The following is a 23,836-nucleotide window of genomic DNA, read 5'->3' as shown; positions in this document are numbered from 1 at the left end:
AAAGCAGCTAAGCCTAGGCTAGAAGAACCGTCCGTACCGGACGCCGGTTCTTTAGAGGTGTCGGTGGAGCCGGTGGTTCCGCCGGAGGTTTCTTTGGAGTCCCAGGGAGAGACTTTGTTATTGCAGGATGTGGCCTCTCAGGAGGCAGGTCAGGCTGAAGGGGCTTCTCAGGTTACTGTACTCCCCTCCCTTCCTAGGGTGGTTAGGCCCTCTCCTTCTGTTTCCAAGGCTTCCCCCAGAGGCAGGCCAGGTTTAGCTTCAGTTGGTGTCACCCCTAGTTCTTCAGGAACTGTGCCCAAGAAGCATATGCTTAAAATGGCAGAAGATTTGATTACTTTGATTAGAGGTTCTTTGCCCCCTCCTGATAAGAGGCCTAGGGTGGAACCTGAGCTAGGGAGTTTTGAGCAGGCTTCGGATGTTTCAGAGTCTTCGGCTGAAGACTTGCGGGAGTACTCTCCTTATTCTGATTCTGATGTGGATGATTCTACTCCTTCTGCTTCTCCTCCTGAGGATTTTTTCTTTTTCAGAGACTCTTCATTCCATGAGGGAGCATTTTAAGTGGGAAGGTCAGGACTTCTCTGATTCCAGGAAAAGGCTTAGGGAATTTTTGTTTTTACCCCAGCATAGGCCTTTGGCTATACCTCCTGTTCTGGATGTGGTGGAAGATGTTTTTGCAGAGGCTTCTCTTAATCCTGATTCTTTGCCTCCTGCTCCTGTTAAACCGGATAGGTATTACAGGGTGCCTGAAGCTCATAAGTATCTTTTAAGAGTCCTAGGGCAGACCCAGAAACTGTTAGTCAGGGGCCTAAAGGTGTTAAGGCTTCTGTTGTCAAAAATCCGGTTCCTCCAGATAAAGAGGCCAGGGCTTTGGATAGATGGGGAAAGAAAGTTTATACTTCTTCCACCCTAGCTATGAGGGCTTTGAATTGCCAGTTTCACATGTTGAAATACCAAAACTATCTCCTTTCACAATTGAAGTCTAAGGTAGATGCTCTGGCAGGTATTGAGTGTAAAGAGTTACAAGATTTAGTACATGTTTCTGAACAGGTGGGTAAGCATTCTTTGCAATGTGGTTTTGATGCTGTACAGGCCTCGTCTAGGGTGGCTGCCACTGGGTCAGTTCTTCGCAGGCACGCCTGGCTGAGGGATCAGAATTTATCTGACCATGTTAAGACAAGGATTTTAGATGCTCCTTTACAATCTGATGTGTTTGGTTCTCCTGTTGAGGCAGTCTTAAAGAAAATGGAAGACAAGGCTAAGTCTATGCAGACTGTTAAAGATTTTTTGCAGGTTCAGCCTCCGAAGTTTAGTAGAAATTGGCCTACCAAGGGGTGGACGTATCCTCCTTATGATTCCCAGTCTAGGGGTAGGTCTAGACGTGGTAGGGGCAGAGCTCAGGGCTCTTTCAGGCCTAGAACAGGGAGTTCACCTGCACAGTCTTCGGGTGAGGGCAGGGGTCAGTCCTTTCGTAAACAGACCCAATGACTTACCTTTTCAGCTGCCAGAGCCTTCTGCCTGGCAGCACCTTTGGGAGGAAGGTTGGCACTTTTCAAGGAAAATTGGAGCTTAATCACCCAAGACAGATGGGTTTTGGATATCATACACCACGGTTACAGGTTTTATTTCCATACCCTGCCTCCTTTCAAAGGCATGCCAGACGTTCCTCCTCAGCAAAGAATAGAGGCTCACAAACAAATTTCTCTGTTACTTCAAATAGGGGCCATACAGCCGGTTCCTATGCCAGAAGTGGGCCTAGGATTTTATTCTCGCCTGTTCCTGGTACCAAAGAAAGGGAACATGTGGAGACCAATTTTGGATTTATCTACCCTCAACACTTATCTGGACATTCCAAAATTCAAAATGTTGACGTTACAACAGCTTTTACCTCTGCTGGGCAAAGATCATTGGATGGTAACTTTGGATCTCAAGGAGGCTTACCTTCATGTTCCTGTCAGACTGAGTTGCAGGAAGTATCTGCGTTTTCGGGCTGGGACTTCTCATTATCAGTTCTCTGCATTGCCCTTTGGCTTATCTACTGCGCCCAGAGTGTTCACAAAAGTTCTGGCTCCAGTGATGGCTTTCCTCAGGCTAAAAGGAATACAGATCTATCCTTATTTGGACGATTGCCTGATTCTGGCTCAAGGAAGGGACGAGCTTCTTCATCATTTGGAATATGTGATAGCAGTGCTAAGATGCCTGGGGTATTCTGTGAACGAAATAAAGTCCAGTCTAGTACCCTCTCAGGACATGTGCTTTCTGGGTGTAAGACTGAATACAGCATCCCAGATGGCCTTTTTGACCCCGGACAAACAAAAGAATCTTTCCCTTTACTTTCATCAGTTGTCTCATCAGTCCAGGCTGACTGCAAGGACAGTCCTTCAAGCCTTGGGGTTCATGGCATCTTGTATTCTGGTGCTTCCCAATGCCAAACTGCATATGAGGAAGTTACAATGGTATCTCAAAAATGTATGGAAACGGCACTGCCAGGATCTGGACACTGTCATTCAAATAATACCTTGCATTCAAAAGGAATTGTTGTGGTGGGCTCAGGAATGTCACCTAAACAAGGGACTCTCTGTGACCCGGCCAGAGGCGAGTCAGATTCTAACGACAGATGCCTCAGACAAAGCTTGGGGAGCTCATCTGAATGGAAAGTGGATACAAGACAAGTGGCCTGCCAGACTACAACATCTACATATCAACCTGAAGGAGATGTTAGCAGTCCAGTTTGCATTAATAGCTTTCAAGGATTTACTTCTTCCAGGGCAGGTGTTGATTCTAACAGACAACACAACTGTCATGTGGTACATCAACAAGCAAGGGGGAACACATTCTTATCCTCTATGCAGGCAAGCAATGATTTTGTGGGAGACTGCTCGCAGTTTACAGCTAAATCTTCAGGCAAGGTTTCTGCCGGGAGCACAGAACTCCTTAGCAGATGTGTTGAGCAGGCTAATTATGGATCCCCACGAGTGGAAATTGGATCCTCATGTATTTCAGAAATTGACAGTGTCATGGGGAACTCCAGACATAGATCTGTTCGCTTCTCCACTAAACCACCAGCTGCCAAAGTTTTGCACGAAAAGGTTTCATCCCACAGCTTGGAAAGTGGATGCTCTTTCTTTCAATTGCAGCAATCTTCATGTGTATGCCTTTCCACCTCTGCCTCTCCTCCCAAAGGTACTTCTAAAGGTCAGACAGGACAAGCCAAGGATGATTTTAATAGCTCCAGATTGGCCTCGACAGCACTGGTACCCATTACTGAGAAGTCTGGTACGGGAGCCTCCATGGCCTTTGCCTTCGATTCCACACCTGTTGTCTCAGGAGGACAGTCATTTACTCTCTTCGCCTAGCAGCCTGGCATATTCTGTTTTTAACCATAGAGGGTCTCAACTTCCACAGCAAGTTTTGAATGTTATTTTGGAAGCTAGAAGGCCTAGTACAAGGAAAGTGTACGCAGATAAATGGAAGAGATTTTTATTTTGGAGTGCAGCAAAGGATTTTGATGTTTCTGAGCCTAATTTAAGTGTGGCTCTTCAATATCTTACTGAGTTACTGGACAAAGGTTTGTCGTCCTCTTCTATTAAGGTTCATGCTGCAGCAATTTCGGCTCACTATGACTGTGACCCACCATTGTTTTCTCATCCTTTGTTCAAGCAATTTCTTAGAGGGGCAAAGAATATAAGACCCCACGAGAGCTCCTACTCCTGCTTGGGATCTCAATTTTGTGTTGGAGAAACTCACTCTACAACCTTTTGAGCCTGCAGCTACTACTGAGTTGAAATATTTATCATGGAAGACTGCTTTTTTGTTGGCCATTACCTCTGCAAGAAGGGTTTCTGAATTGCAGGCCCTTATGGCGGTTGAGCCTTTCTTAATTTTCCATATGGATAGGGTATCTTTACATACTAATCCTTCCTTTATGCCTAAAGTGGTTTCTAGTGTGGCTTTAAACCAAACTATTCATTTGCCTACTTTTTATGCAAACCCCCAAAATAAAGGGGAAAAGATTTTGCACACTTTAGATGTACACAGGCAGTTGCGATATTATTTGGACAGAACTAAAGGGTTCAGGCAGTCTCAGCAGTTATTTGTTTCTTTTGCTTTGAGTTCTCAGGGCAAGTCTGTGTCAAAACAAACTATTTCTAAGTGGATTGGGTTTTGCATTGCTTTCTGTTATTCCCATCATGGCAAGGAGGTTCCAGCTGGGATTAGGCCTCATTCCACTAGGGCTACTGCCACTGACAGCTTTTTAAGGGGTGGCAACTAAGGATATTTTGGAGGCAGCTACTTGGAGTTCAGTGCATACTTTCTCTAGGCATTATCACCTTCCACTTTATTCTAAATCTAGGGCTGGTTTTGCCACTGCTATTTTGCAGGGCATTTTGGCAGCTCCTGCTTCCTTATAGTTTTGCCATCCTCCCTTACCTCTGCTTTGGGATTCTACCCAAGTGTAAGGACTGCAGCAATGTGAGATGAAGAACATAGTACAGTTTTGTACCTACCATAAATGTAGATGTTCGAAGATCCACATTGCTGCAGTCCAATTTACCCTCCCTCCTTCCCCTCTGTAGTTAGAGGCGGTTGTGTGGGCTGGGTTGTCAATATGGTGTATATTGTATATATTGTACATATTTTTAGTGCAAGGGTGGTTGGTTGGTTGTTTGCTGTCTTTTGGTTTTTGACCTTTCTTTTAGGGTCTTCTGACATCTGGGGCAAGAAAAGACTGAGGATATGACGTCGGTCATGCGCATTTGTACCCTGACGTCCTGATGTCAGTCAAATGCGCCTTGACCGACGTCAGCCTTATACTTTGATATTCGGGCCGACCGAGGACAGCGGACTACCCAAGTGTAAGGACTGCAGCAATGTGGATCTTCGAACATCTACATTTATGGTAGGTACAAAACTGTACTTTATCAAAGGAAAGCTGAGTATCTACTTGGGTCCCTAGATCCCTTATTTCTTCAGATTTCAGGGGATTACCTCCTATGTTGTAGTTTGTGGGTACTCTGTTTTTTCCAAAGGGGATTACTGCGCATTTTTTTGCATTTAGCTTGAGACCATGGCTTTGACACCACGCATCAGTCTCATTTAGGCCCTTCTGGAGGATCTCCATGTTGGCCGGAGACTCTCTTATAGCACCCAGTTTGCAGTCGTCCGAAAACTTAGTCAGCCACAGCCCTTCCGTGCCTATCCTATTCTTCCCAGTTATTTTCCTCTTTCTCTTCACCCCTCCCCACCCCTCTTGCTGTCTCCCTCTTTGGCTACAGATTACGCAGAATTTCTGGGTCTCCTACCCATTATTTGCCAGGTGTACTTCATAGTGTGGAAATCCCTTCCCCCTTTTAGGGATATTGCTCTGGCCTCTCGGGAACAGTTGTCCTTTTTCCCTCAGAGGTGTCCCAAAGGGGGAGGGGGTTTTACTCCACAATGTTTCTAGTACCCAGAAAAGAGTGTACTTGGAGACCAGTTCTAGACCTCTTATCTTTGCTGGATGTCCTTCATGGATGCATCTGCAGTCATAACAAATGGGTTGTCCTGTAGTCAGGCAGCCCTTCGGTCGGCCGGATTCCAAAGTCCGGGTCCGGCTTCGGCTGATGTCGCACTTCAGCCAACGTCATCTCTGCTGGTCTTCGGGTATAAAGGCATCAGCCGACGCCATTTTCCTCAGTCTTTCTTGCCGCGTGGCGCCCGAAGCAGAAGCTGTTCGCAAGTACCGGTCGGTCAGATCCAGAGATTACTACTACCGAATACTACTTCGAAGACTTCTAAAAGCTAAGTACCCCGTTGGGGACTCTTTCTTGCCTCAGCCGATGTCAGAAAAAGTCAATAACTGTTTAACTTGTGGGAAACAAATACCTCATAAAGATTTCCACTCTTACTGTTTGCCTTGCTTAGGCCCAGACCACGACGTAGCAGCCTGTTCGGCCTGTGCTTCCTTCAACCGACGAACGCTTAGGCGTCGGTCGGAGTTTGCCGAACAGTTTTTCGGCTCAGATTTTGCGTACATTATGCCGTCGGATCCTCCGACTACCCAAATTGTTAAAAAACGCAAAGAAAAAGACCGAAACTCACGGTCCGCGGTTTCGGCCGAAACCACGGTTACGCAAGCCGCGAGTCTCGGTTTCGGCCGAAACCGAGAAAACTGGTCAATCTTCAGCCGAATCCATGACTACTACTGAGGCTCCTGCTACCTTATCTGAATCAGCCTCAGAAATTTTGCCTACAACTGTGGTTCCTACTGATTTATCAGACACCATCCCTTTGGATATCTCTACCCCAGCACGTGGTGCTGCTAGGCCTCCTGCAGCCATGTCTATTAAGGCCTTTGCCAGGGCTAAAGCAGCCAAATCAGCTAAATCAGTGCCTGTTAAACCACCCTCTCTCAGGCCCACTTCTAGTTCACAAATGCTTACTTTGGCAGAAGATTTAATATCCTTAATTAGGGGATCCCAATCTCACCCAGACAGGGCCTCTCAGCCCCCAGAAAAGAGACCTAGAGCAGAGCCCCCCGAGCCTGTGTCCTCTGATGATTCTGCGGATGACTCAGACATTACAGACCAGCCACTCAGACATTAAAGACCAGCCAGAGGCTCCTTTTTCCAATTATGAAGATTCAGATGCTGAAGAATCCATTCCAGCTGCCTCTCCACCAGAGGAATTCTCCTTTGGGGAAACCTTACATGCCATGAGAGAACAATTCCAATGGCAGGGACAAGACTTCTCAGATTCAAGAAAAAGGCTTAGGACTTTTCTGCACTTACCACAACATAGGCCCTTATCTATACCTCCTGTCCTGTCTGTTGTGGACGATGCATTTAATGATGTCTGCACGGCACCTGATTCTTTACCACCAGCCCCTGCCAAACCAGATAGATTTTACAGGGTGCCAGACACTCATCACCACCTATTCAAGGCCCCACTTGCAGACCCCGAAACTATATCCCAGGGGCCTAAGGCAGTAGCCTCGACCACAGCAAAAAACCCTATTCCCGCTGAAAGGGAATCCAGGTCCTTAGAGAGATGGGGGAAAAAAGTCTACACCTCTGCTACTCTCTCAGCTAGAGCTTTAAACTGCCAGTTTCACATGATCCAATACCAAGAGTTTATGCTTGATCAGTTAATTAAAAAGCTGTCCTCTGATGAATCTTTAGATAAGAAATGTGTATTAGAAATGGTGAATAACATCCAACAGGTTAGTAACCATTCTTTAAAATGTGGCTATGATGCACTGGAGGCTTCATTTAGATCAGCCATGACTGGCACAGTGATAAGAAGGCATGCATGGTTGAAAGAACAGGTCTTACCGGATCATGTTAAAGCTAAGCTATTGGATGCTCCTATGGATAAGGCCAGTCTATTTGGGGAACCTGCCCAGCAGGTAATGAAGAAAATGGAAGAGAAGGCAAAATCTGTGCAAACAGTTAAAGATTTCCTACAGGTTCAGCCACCAAGGTTTAGCAGGAACTGGCCTGCCAAAAACTGGTCCTTTCCTGACTCCACAAGATCACAAAGGGGCAGGAACAGACGCTCTAGGGGCAGAAATCAATCCAGAGGAGGTGCCTACAGAGGACAACCGTGGCAAGGCAATAACCGAGGCACAGACACAACCACTGCCACTGCAACAGGACAATCACAGTGACTTGGCTCTGACTCCGCCTACCAGGGAGCAAATAGCAGCACCATTAGGCAGAAAGTTAGCCTTATTCTCGAAAAATTGGCACTATATCACAAAAGACAAGTGGATTTTGCAAACCATAGACCAAGGCTACCGGTTCCACTTCCACACTTTACCAGTAAAAAGAGGAATGCCAAATCTGCCCCCAAATCAAAAAATAGAAGCCCTGCACCAGATAGCGGAATTAATAAAGATGAGAGCTGTGGAAAGAGTACCAATAACAGAACAGGGCAAAGGATTCTACTCCAGACTCTTCCTAGTACCAAGAAAAGAGAAAAGCTGGAGACCTATACTCGACCTGTCCATCTTAAACACATACATCATTGTCCCAAAATTCAAAATGCTGACCCTACAGCAACTTCTTCCCATGCTGGGCAAGGAGTGTTGGCTGGTAACTCTAGATCTCAAGGAGGCATACCTGCACGTCCCCATTCGACCAAATTGCAGAAGATACCTCAGATTTCTTGCAGGATCAGAGCGTTATCAATTCTCAGCATTGCCCTTTGGCTTATCTACTGCGCCCAGAGTATTCACAAAATGCCTGGCATCAGTAATCGCTCACTGCAGAGTACAGGGAATCCAAATTTATCCATACCTGGACGACTGCCTGTTACAAGCGGACAACAAAAGCAAACTGACAACAGATTTACAAAGGGTCATTCACTTGCTACAAGCCCTGGGATACACAGTCAATTTACAAAAGTCAAGGCTGATACCATCCCAGACCAGAACTTTCTTGGGCGCGGAATTGGACACAGTCAAACAGATGGCATTCCTAACTGCAGAAAAACAAAAAGAGCTCCCTCTTTACTTCTTGGCATTAACAAAGCAGAACAAACTAACAGCAAGAAAAGTTCTGCAGGCCTTGGGCTTCATGGCGTCATGCATAATCTTGGTCCCACATGCCAGACTGCATATGAGAAAGTTACAGTGGTACCTAAAGAATTTATGGTCTCAACACAGGCACAGCTTAGAAACAGAAATACCACTAATCCCATGCTTAAAACAGGAGTTCCTATTGTGGGCTCGGGCATGCCAGTCAAACCCAGGCTTGCCCTTCCACAACTTTCGAGCAAACCAAACCATCACAACGGACGCCTCAGACCTAGGATGGGGGGCACACATGCTGGACAAATGCGTACAAGGACTGTGGACTCAGGACCAGCTGCACCTGCACATAAACCAAAAAGAAATGCTGGCAGTAAAACTGGCAATCCTAAAATTCAGACCATTCCTCAAAGAAGGCCATTTGATGATAAGGACAGACAACACCACAGTCATGTGGTACATCAACAAACAGGGAGGCACTTATTCTTACCCCCTATGCAGAATGACTTTGGACCTTTGGAATCTGGCTCTCAGCCACAACATCCAGTTACAGGCAATATTTGTACCGGGAAAAGAGAACACCCTAGCAGACATTTTAAGCAGAACCACCTCGGATGCTCACGAATGGATGCTACACCCGGACATCTTCAAGGCCATCACAAAGAAATGGGGAATGCCACAAATAGATCTATTCGCTTCCCCACAAAATCACCAGCTCAAAAAATTCTGCACAAGGACATTCCACCCACTTGCATGGAAGGTGGACTCTCTATCCTTCATCTGGAAAGGCCTGACAGCATATGCATTTCCACCTCTTCCCTTGATGCACAAGGTACTACTGAAAATCAAAGAGGAACGTCCAAGGATAATTCTGATAGCTCTGAACTGGCCAAGACAACACTGGTACCCATTGCTGAGGACCATGTCTCGGGAGAAAATGTGGTCAATACCCCTTATGCCTCTGATGTTAACTCAGAACAACTACAACATCATACATCCAAACCTAAAAACCTTGCAACTGACTGCCTGGAACATCACATAGCAGTAACTAACCCAGAACTTTCACAAAGGGTTAAAGACATTATCCTTGAAGCCCGCAGACCTTCAACAAGAAGGAACTATGCAGGAAAATGGAAAAGGTTCATCATTTGGAGTACTGAAAGAGGAAAAGATGTGTCGAACATAGATATTGCTAACATTCTGGAGTACTTGGCAGAGCTTCTACATACAGGCCTGTCCTATTCCTCCAAGATACATGCATCAGCTATTTCAGCAGAATACAGCTTTGATCCTCCTGTCTATTCACATCCTCTACTCAGGCAGTTCCTCAGAGGGATCAAGAATGTAAAACCTCCTAGGAAACCACCATTACCAGCATGGGACTTGAATTTTGTACTAGAAAAGTTGACACTCCCTCCGTTTGAACCAGCAGCAACAGCAGATCTACAACACCTGTCGTGGAAAACTGCTTTCCTACTGGCTATTACTTCAGCAAGGAGGGTTTCAGAACTACAGGCCTTAATGGCAGTGCGACCCTTCCTAATCTTCCATCAAGATAGGGTGTCCATGAGAACTAATCCTACATTTATGCCTAAGGTGGTATCCAGAGTGTCTTTAAACCAGGCAATCCACCTACCTACCTTCTTTCCAAATCCACAAAACAGAGGTGAAAGAATAATGCATACCTTGGATGTACATAGACAGTTACGCTACTACCTGGACAGAACCAAAGGTAACAGAAAAACTGACCAGCTCTTTGTAGCCTATGCAACAGGAAGGGAAGGAAAAGCAATTTCCAAACAGACAATCTCCAAATGGATAGGAAATTGCATAAGATTCTGTTACTCCTACCATGGAAAACCAATTCCACAGAACATAAGACCTCACTCAACAAGGGCTACAGCCACTACCACAGCTTTCTTAAGAGGAGTGGCAACCAAGGACATTATTGAGGCGGCTACTTGAACCTCCGTGCATACATTTGCCAAGCATTATAATTTACCTCTATATTCTAGATCCCGAGCAGGGTTTGCCACTGCTGTACTGCAAGGGATCCTGACTACACCATAACTTTTATTCCTCCTCCCCTAGTTTGGCTATGGTATTCTACCCATTTGTTATGACTGCGGATGCATCCATGAAGGACATAGTACAGTTTTGTACCTACCATAAATGTAGATGTCCGAACTGGATAGCATCTGCAGTCAGGATTACCCTCCCTCCTTCCCCTCTGTGGTACTCCTAGGGTATTTACCCTCCTAATAGCTAGCTGGGGGGGGGGGGGTCTCTTATGGTGTATTTGTTTGTATATATATGTACATACATGTTTATTTTTTGTGTTTGCCTTCTACTATTTTGGAAACATTGGCATCTATCCAAAATTTAGCTTTCCAAGAGGGCAATTAGCATCTGGGGCAAGAAACACTGAGGAAAATGGCGTCGGCTGATGCCTTTATACCCGAAGACCAGCAGAGATGATGTTGGGTGAAGTGCGACATCAGCGAGCCGGACCGGACTTTGGAATCCGGCCGACCGAAGGGCTGCCTGACGACAGGACAACCCATTTGTTATGACTGCAGATGCTATCCAGTTCGGACATCTACATTTATGGTAGGTACAAAACTGTACTTTGCCACTCCTGGTGTGGGATCTTTGCCCAGTATCAAGTGGCTCTTCAAGCAGTTTACATTCCCTCAGGTCAAAACATTGTGGCAGACACTCCGGGCAGATCTTTAACTCAGTCCCATGAATGGATGCTTCACAGGGATGTGTTTCTGGACATTGTCCACCAGTGGAGTACTCCTCAAGTGGAGCTATTTGCCTCCCTTATGAACAGGCAACTTCCTTTGTTTTGTGCCAGAGTTCCAGGTCCTCTGGTGGGGAAGGTGGATGCCCTCTACTTTTCTTGGAAGGGGATGTTTCTTTATGCTTTCCCACCCTTTCCCCTCATTCCAAAAGTTCTGCTGAAAATTCAACTGGACACTCCCAAAATCTTGTTGGTAACTCCCTTTTGGCTGAGACAGCATTGGTAACATTATCTGCATTTAGCCAAGGGTAGTCATCACAAATTACCTCACAGGGTGGACCTACTCACAAGATTTGAGGGATCTCTCATCCAGCCCCTCTTGTCCACTCTTCAACTGGCACTGTGAGCGATAGGATTTTTTGATTCCACGTAGAAACCTTTTTTTCTGAGGAAGTGTTTAAGGTCCTGCAGGAGGCCAGGAAGCCCAGTACTAGGAAATCCTATTTTTCCAAATGGAAGAGGTTTCCTGTTTGGTGTCTTTCTCATAGCCTGGATCCACTTTCTGTGGATGTTCTTTGGGTTCTGTCTTTGTGTGAATTGCTCAATACTGGGTTGGCTTATTCTTCTGTTAAGGCCCACTTGTCACCTATCTCTGCTTGTCTGCCTTTATCTTCTAGATTTGAAGCTAAACCATTCCTTAAAGGTGTCCTTCCTATTAGGCCTCACAGAAAGCCTTTTCCTCCTCTCTAGGATCTTTATTTTTTTTGGAGAAATTGACCTGGGACTGCTTTTGAGCCAACAGCTTCAGCTTCCTTGCAACATTGCTGTTGGAAAACACTTCTTTTTTTTTTTGGTCCTTCTGCCAGATGAGTGTCTGAGGTTCAAGCCCTTATAGCTTGTCCATTTTTGGTGCTTCATAAGGACAGTGTGTCTTTGCATACTAATCCTTTTTATGCCCATGTTGGTGAATGAATTGTCCCTTAATCAGTCTGTTCATTTGCCCTCTTTTTCCTTTCTCCGCAGTCTGCCAGTGAAATGGTACTGATTTGTATAAGACTAGGGCCATTAGGAAGTCTGATCAGTTCTTCGTTTCCTTTCATCCCATGTCCTTGGGATTAGCTGTATCTAAGCAGACTGTTTCTTCTTGGATCTCAAAAACTATTTTTATTGTTTTCTTTCATGGCAAAAGTATTCCTTATTCTGTTAAGGCTCATTCTACTAGGGTTGTGGTGGCTTCTGGTGCTTTTGTCAATGGTTTGGATGGTAACTGTATTCTTGAACCAGCTGGTTGGACTTCTGTGCATACATTTGCCAAGCACTACAAGTTAGATGGAATCTTCAGAGCTAGAGCTGTTTTGCTAGGGCCATCCTTCATGACTTCCCAGAGGGCTATGCTGGTCCCTCCTCTCAAGTTTCTTCCTTCCTGAGCTTTGGCACTCTCCCTAATGTTATGAATACAGCAACAGTAAAATGGATGGACATAGTACAATTGTGTAAAATCTTACCATAGGGGTAGATCTCTTCACTGTTACAGTATTCACTCCCTCCCCCTTGGTCCATTTGTCTTCTGGATGTACTGGTTACCTCTTGTTTTTCCTTGGACTGGCATTCCTACTGGGGCTATCAGCTCTAAGGAGACTGTATGGACGGACATCGCCTTTATGCCATATGCTACGTGAGGAGCATGTGTGAGACACATGGCTTACCTTAAAGCAACCTAAGGCTTTGGTATACTGGCCAGATGTCTGGTTGCCATGGGCAGTGGATTTAATGTTATGAATACTGCAGCAGTGAAGAGAAGGACACCTACAGTTATGGTAAGATTTTGCACAACTGTGTTCTATCTGTACAGTAATGTTGTAATCCTGTTTTATCTTTGTGATGTGGAATCCAAGAAACGGAGCCTTTTACACTTCTTGGAAGTTCGCTATCTGTTCAGATTAAACCTAAATATTATGCATGAGGTCATGAAACTAACTTATCTGCTTTGCTGTTGTGAAAGTCTTGCAGTGACCAAATCCTTTTCAGGGTGGCTTATTGCCTGTTGGAAAGTAGTCCTATGAAAAAGCCGCTGTTTCATAGTTATGGCTGCTTCCATATGCATTGGAAATTTCTCCATTGAGGACATTTATGCTGTGGGTCACTTGTTCACTAAGCTGTGTTGCTTCAACATTGCTTCTGTGAGTCAGGTCTCAGTTGGCATCTGTTTACTTTTATACCAGTCCTCCTTTTATACTTTTCTCCAATAGATCTTCAGCTTCTGGAATGTTTTATTTGCATTCGCCTCATAGTTAGTGGTTGCAAAAGGCTTACATGCCATATCACTTGAGCTGCAAAGAAGGTATGTACATTGGTTGCTTATTTGTTTCCCAACATATATTCCCTTGACTGCCTCTCTCTCTATTGTGGCTGCATATTGTTGTACCTGCAAGTTGGGCAACTGTATAAATGTTTTTATTTTGGTTGGTTTTAAGTTTTGCAGGATGTGCTAACTTTGTGATTGGGGTCAAACCAAGTGGATCTGACTGCTTTTCCTCTTATAAATGTGGTGCTAAGATGCAGATGTCTCCTAAGTGTAGAAGTGAAGTAGCTGGAGATAGCAGAAGACAAATTCTGAAAAAACTGCCTTCTACAGATTTCTTCATAGATCAGTAGATTAGTTGATTACTGCCATTCATATTTGTTTTTATCCATAAATTGAAGGACTTTAGAAAATGTAGCTAAAATTTGTTTTGTTTTTTTTTGTGTATGCCAATGTATATGTAGTGCAGTGTATCTAGTGTTTTTTTTTAATGGGGAAAACTGTCTTTGTATCCATTGTTTAGGTTTATTGCACATTCAAATGGTTTGTGATTGTCATCAGAGTAGAGTTTCAGGTGGGAATTGTATTGCAGTACTTTTAATAGTCAGTAGATAATTTAATTTTCTTCAAGAATGAGCTTCAAGAATTCCATGTGTGTTTGTGGTGGAAGTAGCATTGACTTGAGTAATTTTGGCACCTTTTAAACTTATTGACCAAGTCATTACTAATTGCATCAATTTTAATTTGTAAGGCTGTAAGAGCCCATTTACAAATGAGGAAATGTGCAGCATAGCAGTAAAGTTGTAGTCTTGTCCGTAGAGAATGAGGTATGTGTTAGTACATGAAAGAAGTCTGATGTATATGAATGCAGTAAAAATATTTGAGCAAAAATAGTTTAGCTAGAAAAGTGTACAGTGTTTGGTATAGCAATATTTTCATCATGGTGACTGAAGTGAGGATACCTTGCAAGATCCATGTTAACCATTGCTTATTTCAACAGCATGCCCCTGGCGTCCCTCGGATATTGGTTGGCAATCGCTTACACCTGGCTTTCAAGCGCCAAGTTCCAACAGAACAGGCACGAAGCTATGCAGAAAAAAATGGGATGACCTTTTTTGAAGTAAGCCCCCTCTGCAACTTCAACGTGATTGAATCTTTTACAGAGCTGTCCCGCATTGTTCTGATGAGACATGGTATGGAAAAGATCTGGAGACCCAACAAAGGTATGGAAAGACTAATTACAAATAGGATGAGATATTAAATGGTCAATAATAACACCAGATTAATTGATGGATCTTAGTTCTTGAAATCAGAGTCCTAGATTTTTACTAGGCTAATGACCCGGGGGGGGGGGGGGGGGCTTTCTAGGCCTATCCAATTTTTATTTTTGGGGAAAACCTGATGTCCTTTATCTGAAATAGGGCATTGAGAGCCAGGCATTTATAAGCTACTTCTGTGGATCTCTGTTCATCTGATGGATAGGACAATTGACCACGCTTCAGTGCGACTTTCCAGCAGCAGATAACCACTTAAAGGGCTCCGAACCTCACTGTTTAGCCATTGAATGGTTTCTTAACAATCTTGTCCCTCTTCCTGTGCAAGAATTACAGCAGGCTGCACTAACCTGTAAATAATGGCCCTCGCATCTGTTTTAGCATTTGCCTTTAACTACTAGATGCAATGTACTGAAATGTGTGTAAGGAGACAACACCTGTATGAATCCACATAGTGCCTTATCTGCTTGGAACTTCACCATGACACAAGGTTTTCCCCTTTTAGCTTGGTTTGATTATCTTATTGGTCTTGAGATGCTTAACAAAACTTCTTAATGCTTAGGAGAGTCTTGCTGCTTTGAGGACTGTACAGGTCACACTTCTTATCAGCAAAAGTTCTAAAAGGGGTAATAGTAGTAGTGATACTGTATTATTGAGGACGACTTTAAGCCTTTCAACCCCCAGTACTGGGGGAGGGGATCATCACTGCCATAGTTAATGTATCCATAGTCTATATTTGGAGCAGGAGTGTTCCAGACTTTGTAATTCAGCCATCCAGTTGGCTCTGAAAGGTTCTGATCACTTATTTGATATGTACTTGGGTAAGTACATCTACAGTGGTGTCTGTAGGTCTTAAAGTGAGGAAGTCCTCTGGATTTCTACTGCCAAACCATTTGTCTGCTACTCAGGTTAAGGCTAGGATGAAGGATCATACTTCTGCCATCCAGGAGCTGGCTCAGGGCATCTGTTTATTTCTCTGCTTTTTGTTCTGTAGACAGCCATATTAGCTTATGGGCATTTGCCTTCTTCCTATCATCTTTGTTTTAATATGTTGTGCTTTGTGCCCACTTCTACCCTTAGGAGATAACTCGCTCACTACATGGGGAAAAGTGGTTCATTAAGTAGGGAGCTAACATTGCCAGATCCATTACAGCAACAGTCACATCTAGTGGCTGAATCTTTTGCTGCTGTCGTTGGTGGTAGCATCCACAAGTTTTCCTTTGTGCCGTGTGTGAGTTGAACAGTTGGTAGGATTCCTGCATATCCATCTGGGATTGTATTCTTGCTGCTTTTATGTCTGCCATGGCACCAAAGGACTTTTTTTTGGAGAGCATTACTGCTTATTTAATCTGTTGAGGAATGGCAACCTAAGGAGTAGGCTGTCCTCTTTGAACTCTTGAGCATATGGAGACCCATATCCATTCCCTGGATTACCCTGCTGCACTGGGGAGTCCTGTAGGGGACTGCAATTAAGCAGCCTGGAAGTAGCTAAACTTCATTGCTGCATCATCCCAGCCCCGCACACACACAGGAAAAATAAATCTGACTTGTGTATAGTGGGATTCTCTAAATATTTGTGCTCTCTGTACCTCATTTGAGGGTTGGTGGTGTCTGTATTTGTTTGTGGTTCACAAGTCCCCAGACCTTAACTTTTTGGATGTTTCTACTTGATAGGTAATCAGAAGTTTGGAACAGGTTTGAAAATACTTTTTTTCTTTAAGATCCCTTCAGCATCATAACAAAATGGCAGCTTTCTTTATTTTAGTTGTTTTTGTTCAGTCAGTGTTACACCACCCCCATCCCAGCATGGACATTATCTGTTCTTTTTGCTGCAAGGCATAGCTGATCATGCAAATGTCCAGTGCCATCTCCATTTACAACTTTGTGGTGTGTTCACCAGATATTAAATTCCAGTGCTCAGTTTGGCTGCATTCTGCTTTTTAGGATTTAATACCGAAGTCTTATTTGCTTTTATAATACATTAGCTATGAGAATATGGCTACAGGAACAACACTCGCAGCTGTAATGCTGCCTCCCTCCTGGCCTGTACCTGGCCCCCACGCTGTACTGAGAAACACAAGATCTTTCAGATATTACCTAGTCTTCATGGTATTTCTAAGATTATACAGTTCACAGGTTCCATTTCCCCAGTAGTAATGAGATATGGGCAAAGTGGTTGGTTGTGTAATGTGTAGAAGAATAACCCAGCCCTTTATGGCTGAAAAACTATACCTGAACTTGGTGGCTTTCTGCAGTGGATAAGTGTTTGGATTTCCTTCTTCTCTTATCCTCCGTTCTGTGCCTACATAATCTGTTCATGTGATGCCCAGAAATGTCTGTCATGTTGTGGCCCATGGTGATGACAGACTAGCAATAGAAGACAAGGGATTGCAAAAGCCTGGCATTGGGCAAAGTCTTTTCTTTCAGACTAAAGTATACGGGTGCCTCTTTTTTTATCTTTAATAGGGATCATGTTTTTTGTTATCTGCTCTGAGAAGAGTGTGGGAGTTGCACCCCTGATGTTCTTCGTGTTTCACTGTTGCAGTCATTACATTTGGGGTAATCTGCTGGCAGGTTGCCCTCAGCCTGATTAACAAAGTCTTGGGTCCTGCATCGGTTGCTGTCCCTTCTTCCATATTGTCAGGGGTATAAAACATGCAGCCGACTTCATTACCCCAGTCTTTCTTGCTGTGCAGTGCCCAAAGCAGAAGCAGTTTGCAAGTGCCGGTCGGCCGACTCCTGAAATTTTCGTTTTCGAGTTTCAGAACCAAGTCTCCAACTTAAAGCTAAGTACCCCGTTGGGGAAACTTTTTCTTGCTCCTTACCGATGTCAGTAAAAGTTAATAATTGCATTACTTTTGGAAAGCAAATACCTCATACAGATTTTCATCTGTACTGCATTCCTTGCCTAGGCCCTGACCACGATGTACCTGGCTGTCGGTTTTGTGCTTTATTTAATCAGCGCACTATCCATCGGTAGATTTTTGCCTCTAAATATTTCGGTTCTCGTTTTAATTATCCAGAAATGATGTTAGTTAGCCATCCGACTACCGGAATTTTGAAAAAATGCAAAGATAGACAGAGACAGGCTGTTGAGGTCCAAAACTGCCGACGACGCTTTCCTAAGCCAGTCGCCAGTTCGTCTGTGCTCTGGTGCTTTCGCAGCCCCTGATACCCATTACTTCTGACTCGCAGGCCTCTACTGAGACCCATTTGGAGTTCGGTATGCTGCGAGATACATCAACTATGGAACCCGCGTATGTCTCTACCTTGGATGGGTCCGGAGCTGCTGTGCAGGCACCGGCTTCTAAGGGTGTATTCAGGCTTATAGACTTGCATATCAAACCAACTCCACCTTCAATACTAAGGCCTAAATCTTGATCTATGTCAAACAAACTGACACCCAGGCCACATGTTCAGGCCCCTGTGCCTAAAAAAAACAAATGATCAAAATGGCTGACGACTGAATTACTCCAATCAGGGGTAGTCAACCCCCCCCCCCCTTCTAAGAGGCCTAGGCCTGAGCTTGACTGACTCTTCTGATCAGCAGTCTGTTTCTTCTGACTCTTCTAATGACCTGGATTTGTCTATGCCTACTTTTGAGGATTCTGATGCAGAGGATTCCATTCCCTCTGCTTCCCCCCAAGGATTTCTCTTTTGGTGAAACTTTACATACCTTAAGGGAACATTTCCACTGGGAAAGTTAGGAATTCTCTGATTCAAAAAAGAGGCTTGGGGGATTTTCTTCTTTTACCTCAGCATAGACCTTTGGCTATACTTCCTGTACTAGACATTGTTTATGTGTTTTCGGAATCCAGTATGTCCCCTGATTCCCTGCCTCCAGCACCTTGTAAACCTGACAGATACTACAGGGTTCCTGAGTCCCACAAGTTCCTTTTCAAAAATCCTGTTGCAGATCCTGAAATCATTTCTCAAAGACCTAAGGGAATTGAGGCTTCTACTGCTAAAAATCCTACCCCTTCTGATGGAGACTCCAGGGTGCTGGATAGATGGGGTAAAAAGGTTTATACTTCTGCAACCTTGGCTATCAGGGCTTTAAACTGCCAATTTCTTATGTTAAAATGTCAACAGCATATTATTGGACTACTTTAACAGAAAATTATATTGATTTCTGACTGTGTGGAAAATAAAGATTTACAGGATTTATTGCATTCTGCTGAACAAGTTGGAAAACATACTTTGCAATGCGGTTTTGATTCTTTAGAGGCATCTTGCAGGGCTGCTGTTAATGGGTCTGTGCTTAGAAGGCATGCTTGGCTTTAGGAGCAATCTCTGCCTGATCATGTTAAAGCAAAATTTGTTGGATGCTCCTTTAAATCATTACTGCCTTTTTGGCAATAAGGCTGAAGAAGTTTTAAAAAATATGAAAGATAAAACTAAATCTATGCAAACTGTAAAAGATTTCTTACAAGTGCAACCTCCTAGATTTAGTAGACACTGGCCTACTAAGAATTGGTCCTTTCCAGCTCCTTCCAGATCCTCTCAAGCCAAATCCAGACACACCAAAAGCAACAGGTTTCAGTCCCAAGGGACTTTCAGACCTAAGAAATGGAGGGGCCTCCACATCAAAATCTGGAAATAAGACACCCCCCTATGGTAAAGAGTCTCAATGACTTTCCTTTAAAATTACTAAGCATTTACCTTTTAGTTGCCCCTTTGGAGGGGGGGGGGGTTGCTCTTCATGCAAAAAAATGGGAATTCATAACCCAGGACAAAAATAGGTTTTAAATATAGTGTCCCAGGGATACAGATTTCATTTCCACACGTTGCCAACACCAAACGGGTGGCCAGACCTGCCCCCAAATCAGTGGGCAGAGGCTCAGAAACAAGCACTTTCCCTCTTAAACATGGGGGCTATTCAACTGGTACCAGAAGAGGAAAAGGGGCAATGATTCTACTCCAGGCTTTTCTGGTACCCAGAAAAGACAAAATATGGCGTCCAATTCTGGACCTGTCTAAACACCTTTCTGGACATTCCAAATTCAATATGCTGACTTCACCAGTTACTTCCTATGCTAGGCAAAGTTGCCTGGTTGGCAACTCTAGATTTAAAAGAAGCTTACCTGCATATCCCAATCAAGGAATCTTGCAGAAGACATCCACACTTCAAAGCAGGCTACTTGCATTATCAGTTCTCTGCACTGCCCTTCGGTCTGTCTACTGCGCCCAGGATAGTCACAAAGTGCCTGGCTCCAGTAATTGCATTTTGCAGGCAAAGAAATATTCCAATATACCCATACATGGACGATTGTCTAATTTAGGCAGAAAACCAGGCCATACTTCTAAATCATCTGGTGTTTGTAAAAAGGGTTCCAACTTGTCTAGGGTACACCATAAACGAAAAGAAATCACAACTGGTACCCTCTCAACAAATTACATTCCTGGGTGCGAGCTTGAATACAACTGCCCAGATGGCTTTCCTCACGACAGAAAAGCAAATTCATTTGGTGGCCACAAAAACCCTGCTGTGTCTGTAAGACAAATACTGCTAGCCCTGGGGTTCATGGCTTCCTGCATTCTTCTAATTCCATATGCAAGGCTGCATATGATGAAACTACAGTGGTACTTAAAAAGTCAGTGGAGTCAACATTGTCACAGCCTGAAAACAAGGATTCCTATCATAACTTGCCTACGCCTGGAGTTCCTGTGGTGGGCAGAGGCCTGCCACCAAAACAAGGGGCTACCATTCACACTACCCCCTGCAGCCCAAACCCTAATTACAGATGCATCAGACTGTTCATGGAGGCTCATCTGCAGGGAAGTGCAATTCAGGGCAAATGGAACCCAAATCAAATGCACTTACATATCAAAGAAATGTTAGCTGTTCAGAATGCTCTGACAGCCTTCAAGGACTACATTCATCCAGGACAACTTATGGTAAAGATGGACAACACCACGGTTATGTGGTACATAAACAAGCAGGGGGGGTACACATTCCTACCCCCTCTGCAGACTTAGCCATGGCATTGTGGAACACTGCCTTGAGCTACCAGGTGCACCCACAAGCTCAATTCCTGCCAGGAAAACTGAATACACTGGCAGACGGACTAAGCAGAAATCTCATGGACCCACAAAAGTGGAGACTGGAACCACAGTTCATGTTGTAGCAAATTTTTCATTTTATTGTTCATTTGGCATCCAGGGATGTTCATCGTGTTACCCTGCTGCAGTTATCACACTTGGGTTATCCTGTCGTCAGGCAGTCCCGCAGTCGGCCTGAATTCCAAAGTCTTAGTCCGGCGTTGGTTGCTGTCGCTTCTTCACTGACATCAGTGCGCCAGGGGTATCCAAGAGGCATCCAATGTCATTTTCTTCAGTCTTTCTTGCTGTGCGGTGCCCGAAGCAGAAGCAGTTCGCAAGTGCTTGGTCGGCAGACACCTGAGATTTTTTAATCGGATTTCAGTCCAAAGTCTTCAAAGCGAAGTACCCCGTTGGGGAACCTTTTCTTGCCACAGTCCGATGTCAGAAAAAGTTAACAATTGCATTTTTTGTGGGAAGCAAATACCTCATAAGGACTTTCATTCTTATTGTATACCTTGCCTAGGCCCAGACCATGACGTCACTGGTTGTCGGTTTTGTGTTAGGTTCAATAAGCGAATATAAAGTGACGCTTTGATTTCCCACGACACTACTTTGGTGGGAAATTTAATTACACTATGCCGTCGGAGCAACCGACTACCGGCGTGCATAAAAAACGCAAAGGTAAAGACAGGCAACCTAGATCCAAGCCAGATTCCGAGGCCTCAGCTGGGCTGGTCGCCGGTTCTCTGGTTTTTGTGCCTACGCAGCCCCTGGCGACCGCAGAATTGCAACCCTAGACCGCTTCGGATTCTCAAGCAGAGAGTTCTAGGCAGACGCAGCCATTTTCTTTGGGCCCTACCGGCAACATTGCAGAAGGAGAAGCCGGTGCTGTGGAAACACCTTCGGTTACAGAAGGTGTCTTCAGACAGACTACTCTCACCATAAAATCTTATGCTAAGCTTAAGACTCCTCTAAAACCAAAAAAGACTGCACATCAGTCTCCAGTTCAAGGCCCCATGCCTAAGAAACAGATGCTTAAAATGGCTGAAGATTTGATTTCTTTAATCAGGGGTTCCCAACCCCCCCCCCCCCAGACAAAAAGCCTAGACAAGAGGAGGATTATGCCTCCTCTGATCAAGTGTCTATTTCCTCAGGCTCCTCTGAGGAACAGGATTACTCCTTTCCCCCTTATGAAGTTTCTGATGCTGAAGATTCCATTCCCACAGCTTCTCCCCTGAAGACTATTCCTTTGGGGCAACCTTGCATACCATGAGGGAAAGGTCAGGACTACTCCGGCTCAAAGAAAAGGCTCCGAGAGTTTCTTTTAATCCCCCAGCACAGACCACTTGCTATCCCTCCAGTTTTAGACATTGTGGGTGATGTTTACTTAGAATCTAGTCCAAGTCCAGATTCTTTGCCTCCTGTTCCAGTCAACCCAGACCGATAGAGTGCCTGACTCACACAAATTCCTTTACAAAAGCCCTGTTGCTGACCCAGAGACAATCTCCCAGGGTCCCAAAGGGGCTAGGGCTTCTATGGCTAAAAATCCTGTACCCTCTAAAAGGGAATCGGAGCACTAGATAGGTGGGGGAAGAAGGTGTACATCTCAGCTACTCTAGCTATGAGAGCACTAAATTGTCAATTTCACATGCTGAAATACCAGCAATTCCTAATGTCTCAAATAAAACAAAAGATGAGCACGCACCCTCAACAGTCTGAATTCAAGGAAATGCGGGATCTGTTGCATGCAGCTGAACATGTGGGCAAACATACTTTACAATGTGGGTTTGTTTCCTTGGAAGCTTCCTGTAGAGCAGCTGTTACTGGGTCTGTTATGCGTAGGCATGCTTGGTTAAAGGAACGAACTCTGCCTGATCATGTTAAAGCAAAGTTATTGGATGCACCCTTACAGCAGGATGTCTTATTTGGTGTTAAAGCAGAAGAGGTTTTAAAGAAAATGGAGGGTAAAGCAAAATCTCTGCAGACGGTCAAAGATTTCTTACAGGTACAACCCCCACGATTCAGCAGAAATTGGCCAACAAAAAAATTGGCCCTTTCCAGCTTCGGACAGACCACAGAGGGGTAAATACAGACACCCAAGGGGCAGAGGTCAAGCACAAATCCCTTACAAACCTCGCCAATGGGGCACTGCAACACAGAAGGGAGGAGAAGACCGGTCCCAGACTACTAGAAGACAAACACAATGACTTAAACCTCAAACTGCCAAGCAAAGCTCTCTTGGCAGCTCCCTTGGGAGGAAAATTAGCACTTTTTGCAGACAACTGGCACACCATCACAAAGGACAAATGGGTCCTAGACATTATCTCACAAGGATACAGATTCCATTTCCACACCTTGCCAAGGATAAAAGGAATGCCAAACCTGCCACAAAATCAATGGGCAGAGGCACAAAAAACAAATTACAGCTCTCATGGACATGAGGGCCATTCAACTGGTACATACACAGGAGCAAGGCCAAGGATTTCACTCAAGGCTCTTTCTAGTCCCCAGAAAGGACAATGCTTGGAGACCCATTCTGGACCTTTCGATTCTAAGCACCTTCTTGCAAGTACCCAAATTCAAGATGCTAACACTACAGCAGCTTCTTCCCATGCTGGGCAAGAAAGCTTGGCTTGTAACGTTGGACCTCAAGGAGGCATACCTGCATGTCCCTATCAGACAAAATTGCAGAAGATACCTCCGTTTTCATTGCAGGTTCAACCCATTACCAATTCTCTGCACTGCCGTTTGGCTTATCTACTGCGCCCAGGGTCTTCACAAAATGCGTGGCACCAGTAATTGCATACTGCAGACAAAGAGGAATTCAAATATACCCCTACCTGGATGACTGCCTCATCCAAGGAGAAAGCAAGGACATTCTCTTACAACATCTGGCTTTTGTAAAACACCTAAGTTGCCTAGGGTACACAGTAAACGAAAAGGAATAAAAACTAGTGCCCTCA

General features: G+C 44.5%; 1 protein-coding gene across 1 annotated transcript in view; it reads left to right on the top strand.

Moving 5' to 3' along the window:
- RAB40C (RAB40C, member RAS oncogene family) overlaps positions 1 to 23,836 on the top strand; it is a gene marked incomplete in the record, with an annotated part of 334,993 nt that overhangs the window by 206,144 nt on the left and 105,013 nt on the right. The window contains 1 exon segment of the mRNA XM_044089349.1: positions 14,558 to 14,780. Coding sequence (XP_043945284.1) covers positions 14,558 to 14,780 — 223 coding nt within the window.

This window comes from Protopterus annectens, chromosome 12.part0 (assembly GCF_019279795.1).
Source record: "Protopterus annectens isolate FY-2018-M chromosome 12.part0, PAN1.0, whole genome shotgun sequence".
Lineage (NCBI taxonomy): Eukaryota > Metazoa > Chordata > Ceratodontiformes > Protopteridae > Protopterus > Protopterus annectens.
Note: the sequence above shows the minus strand (reverse complement) of the source record. Positions and strands in the feature narration are given on the sequence as shown.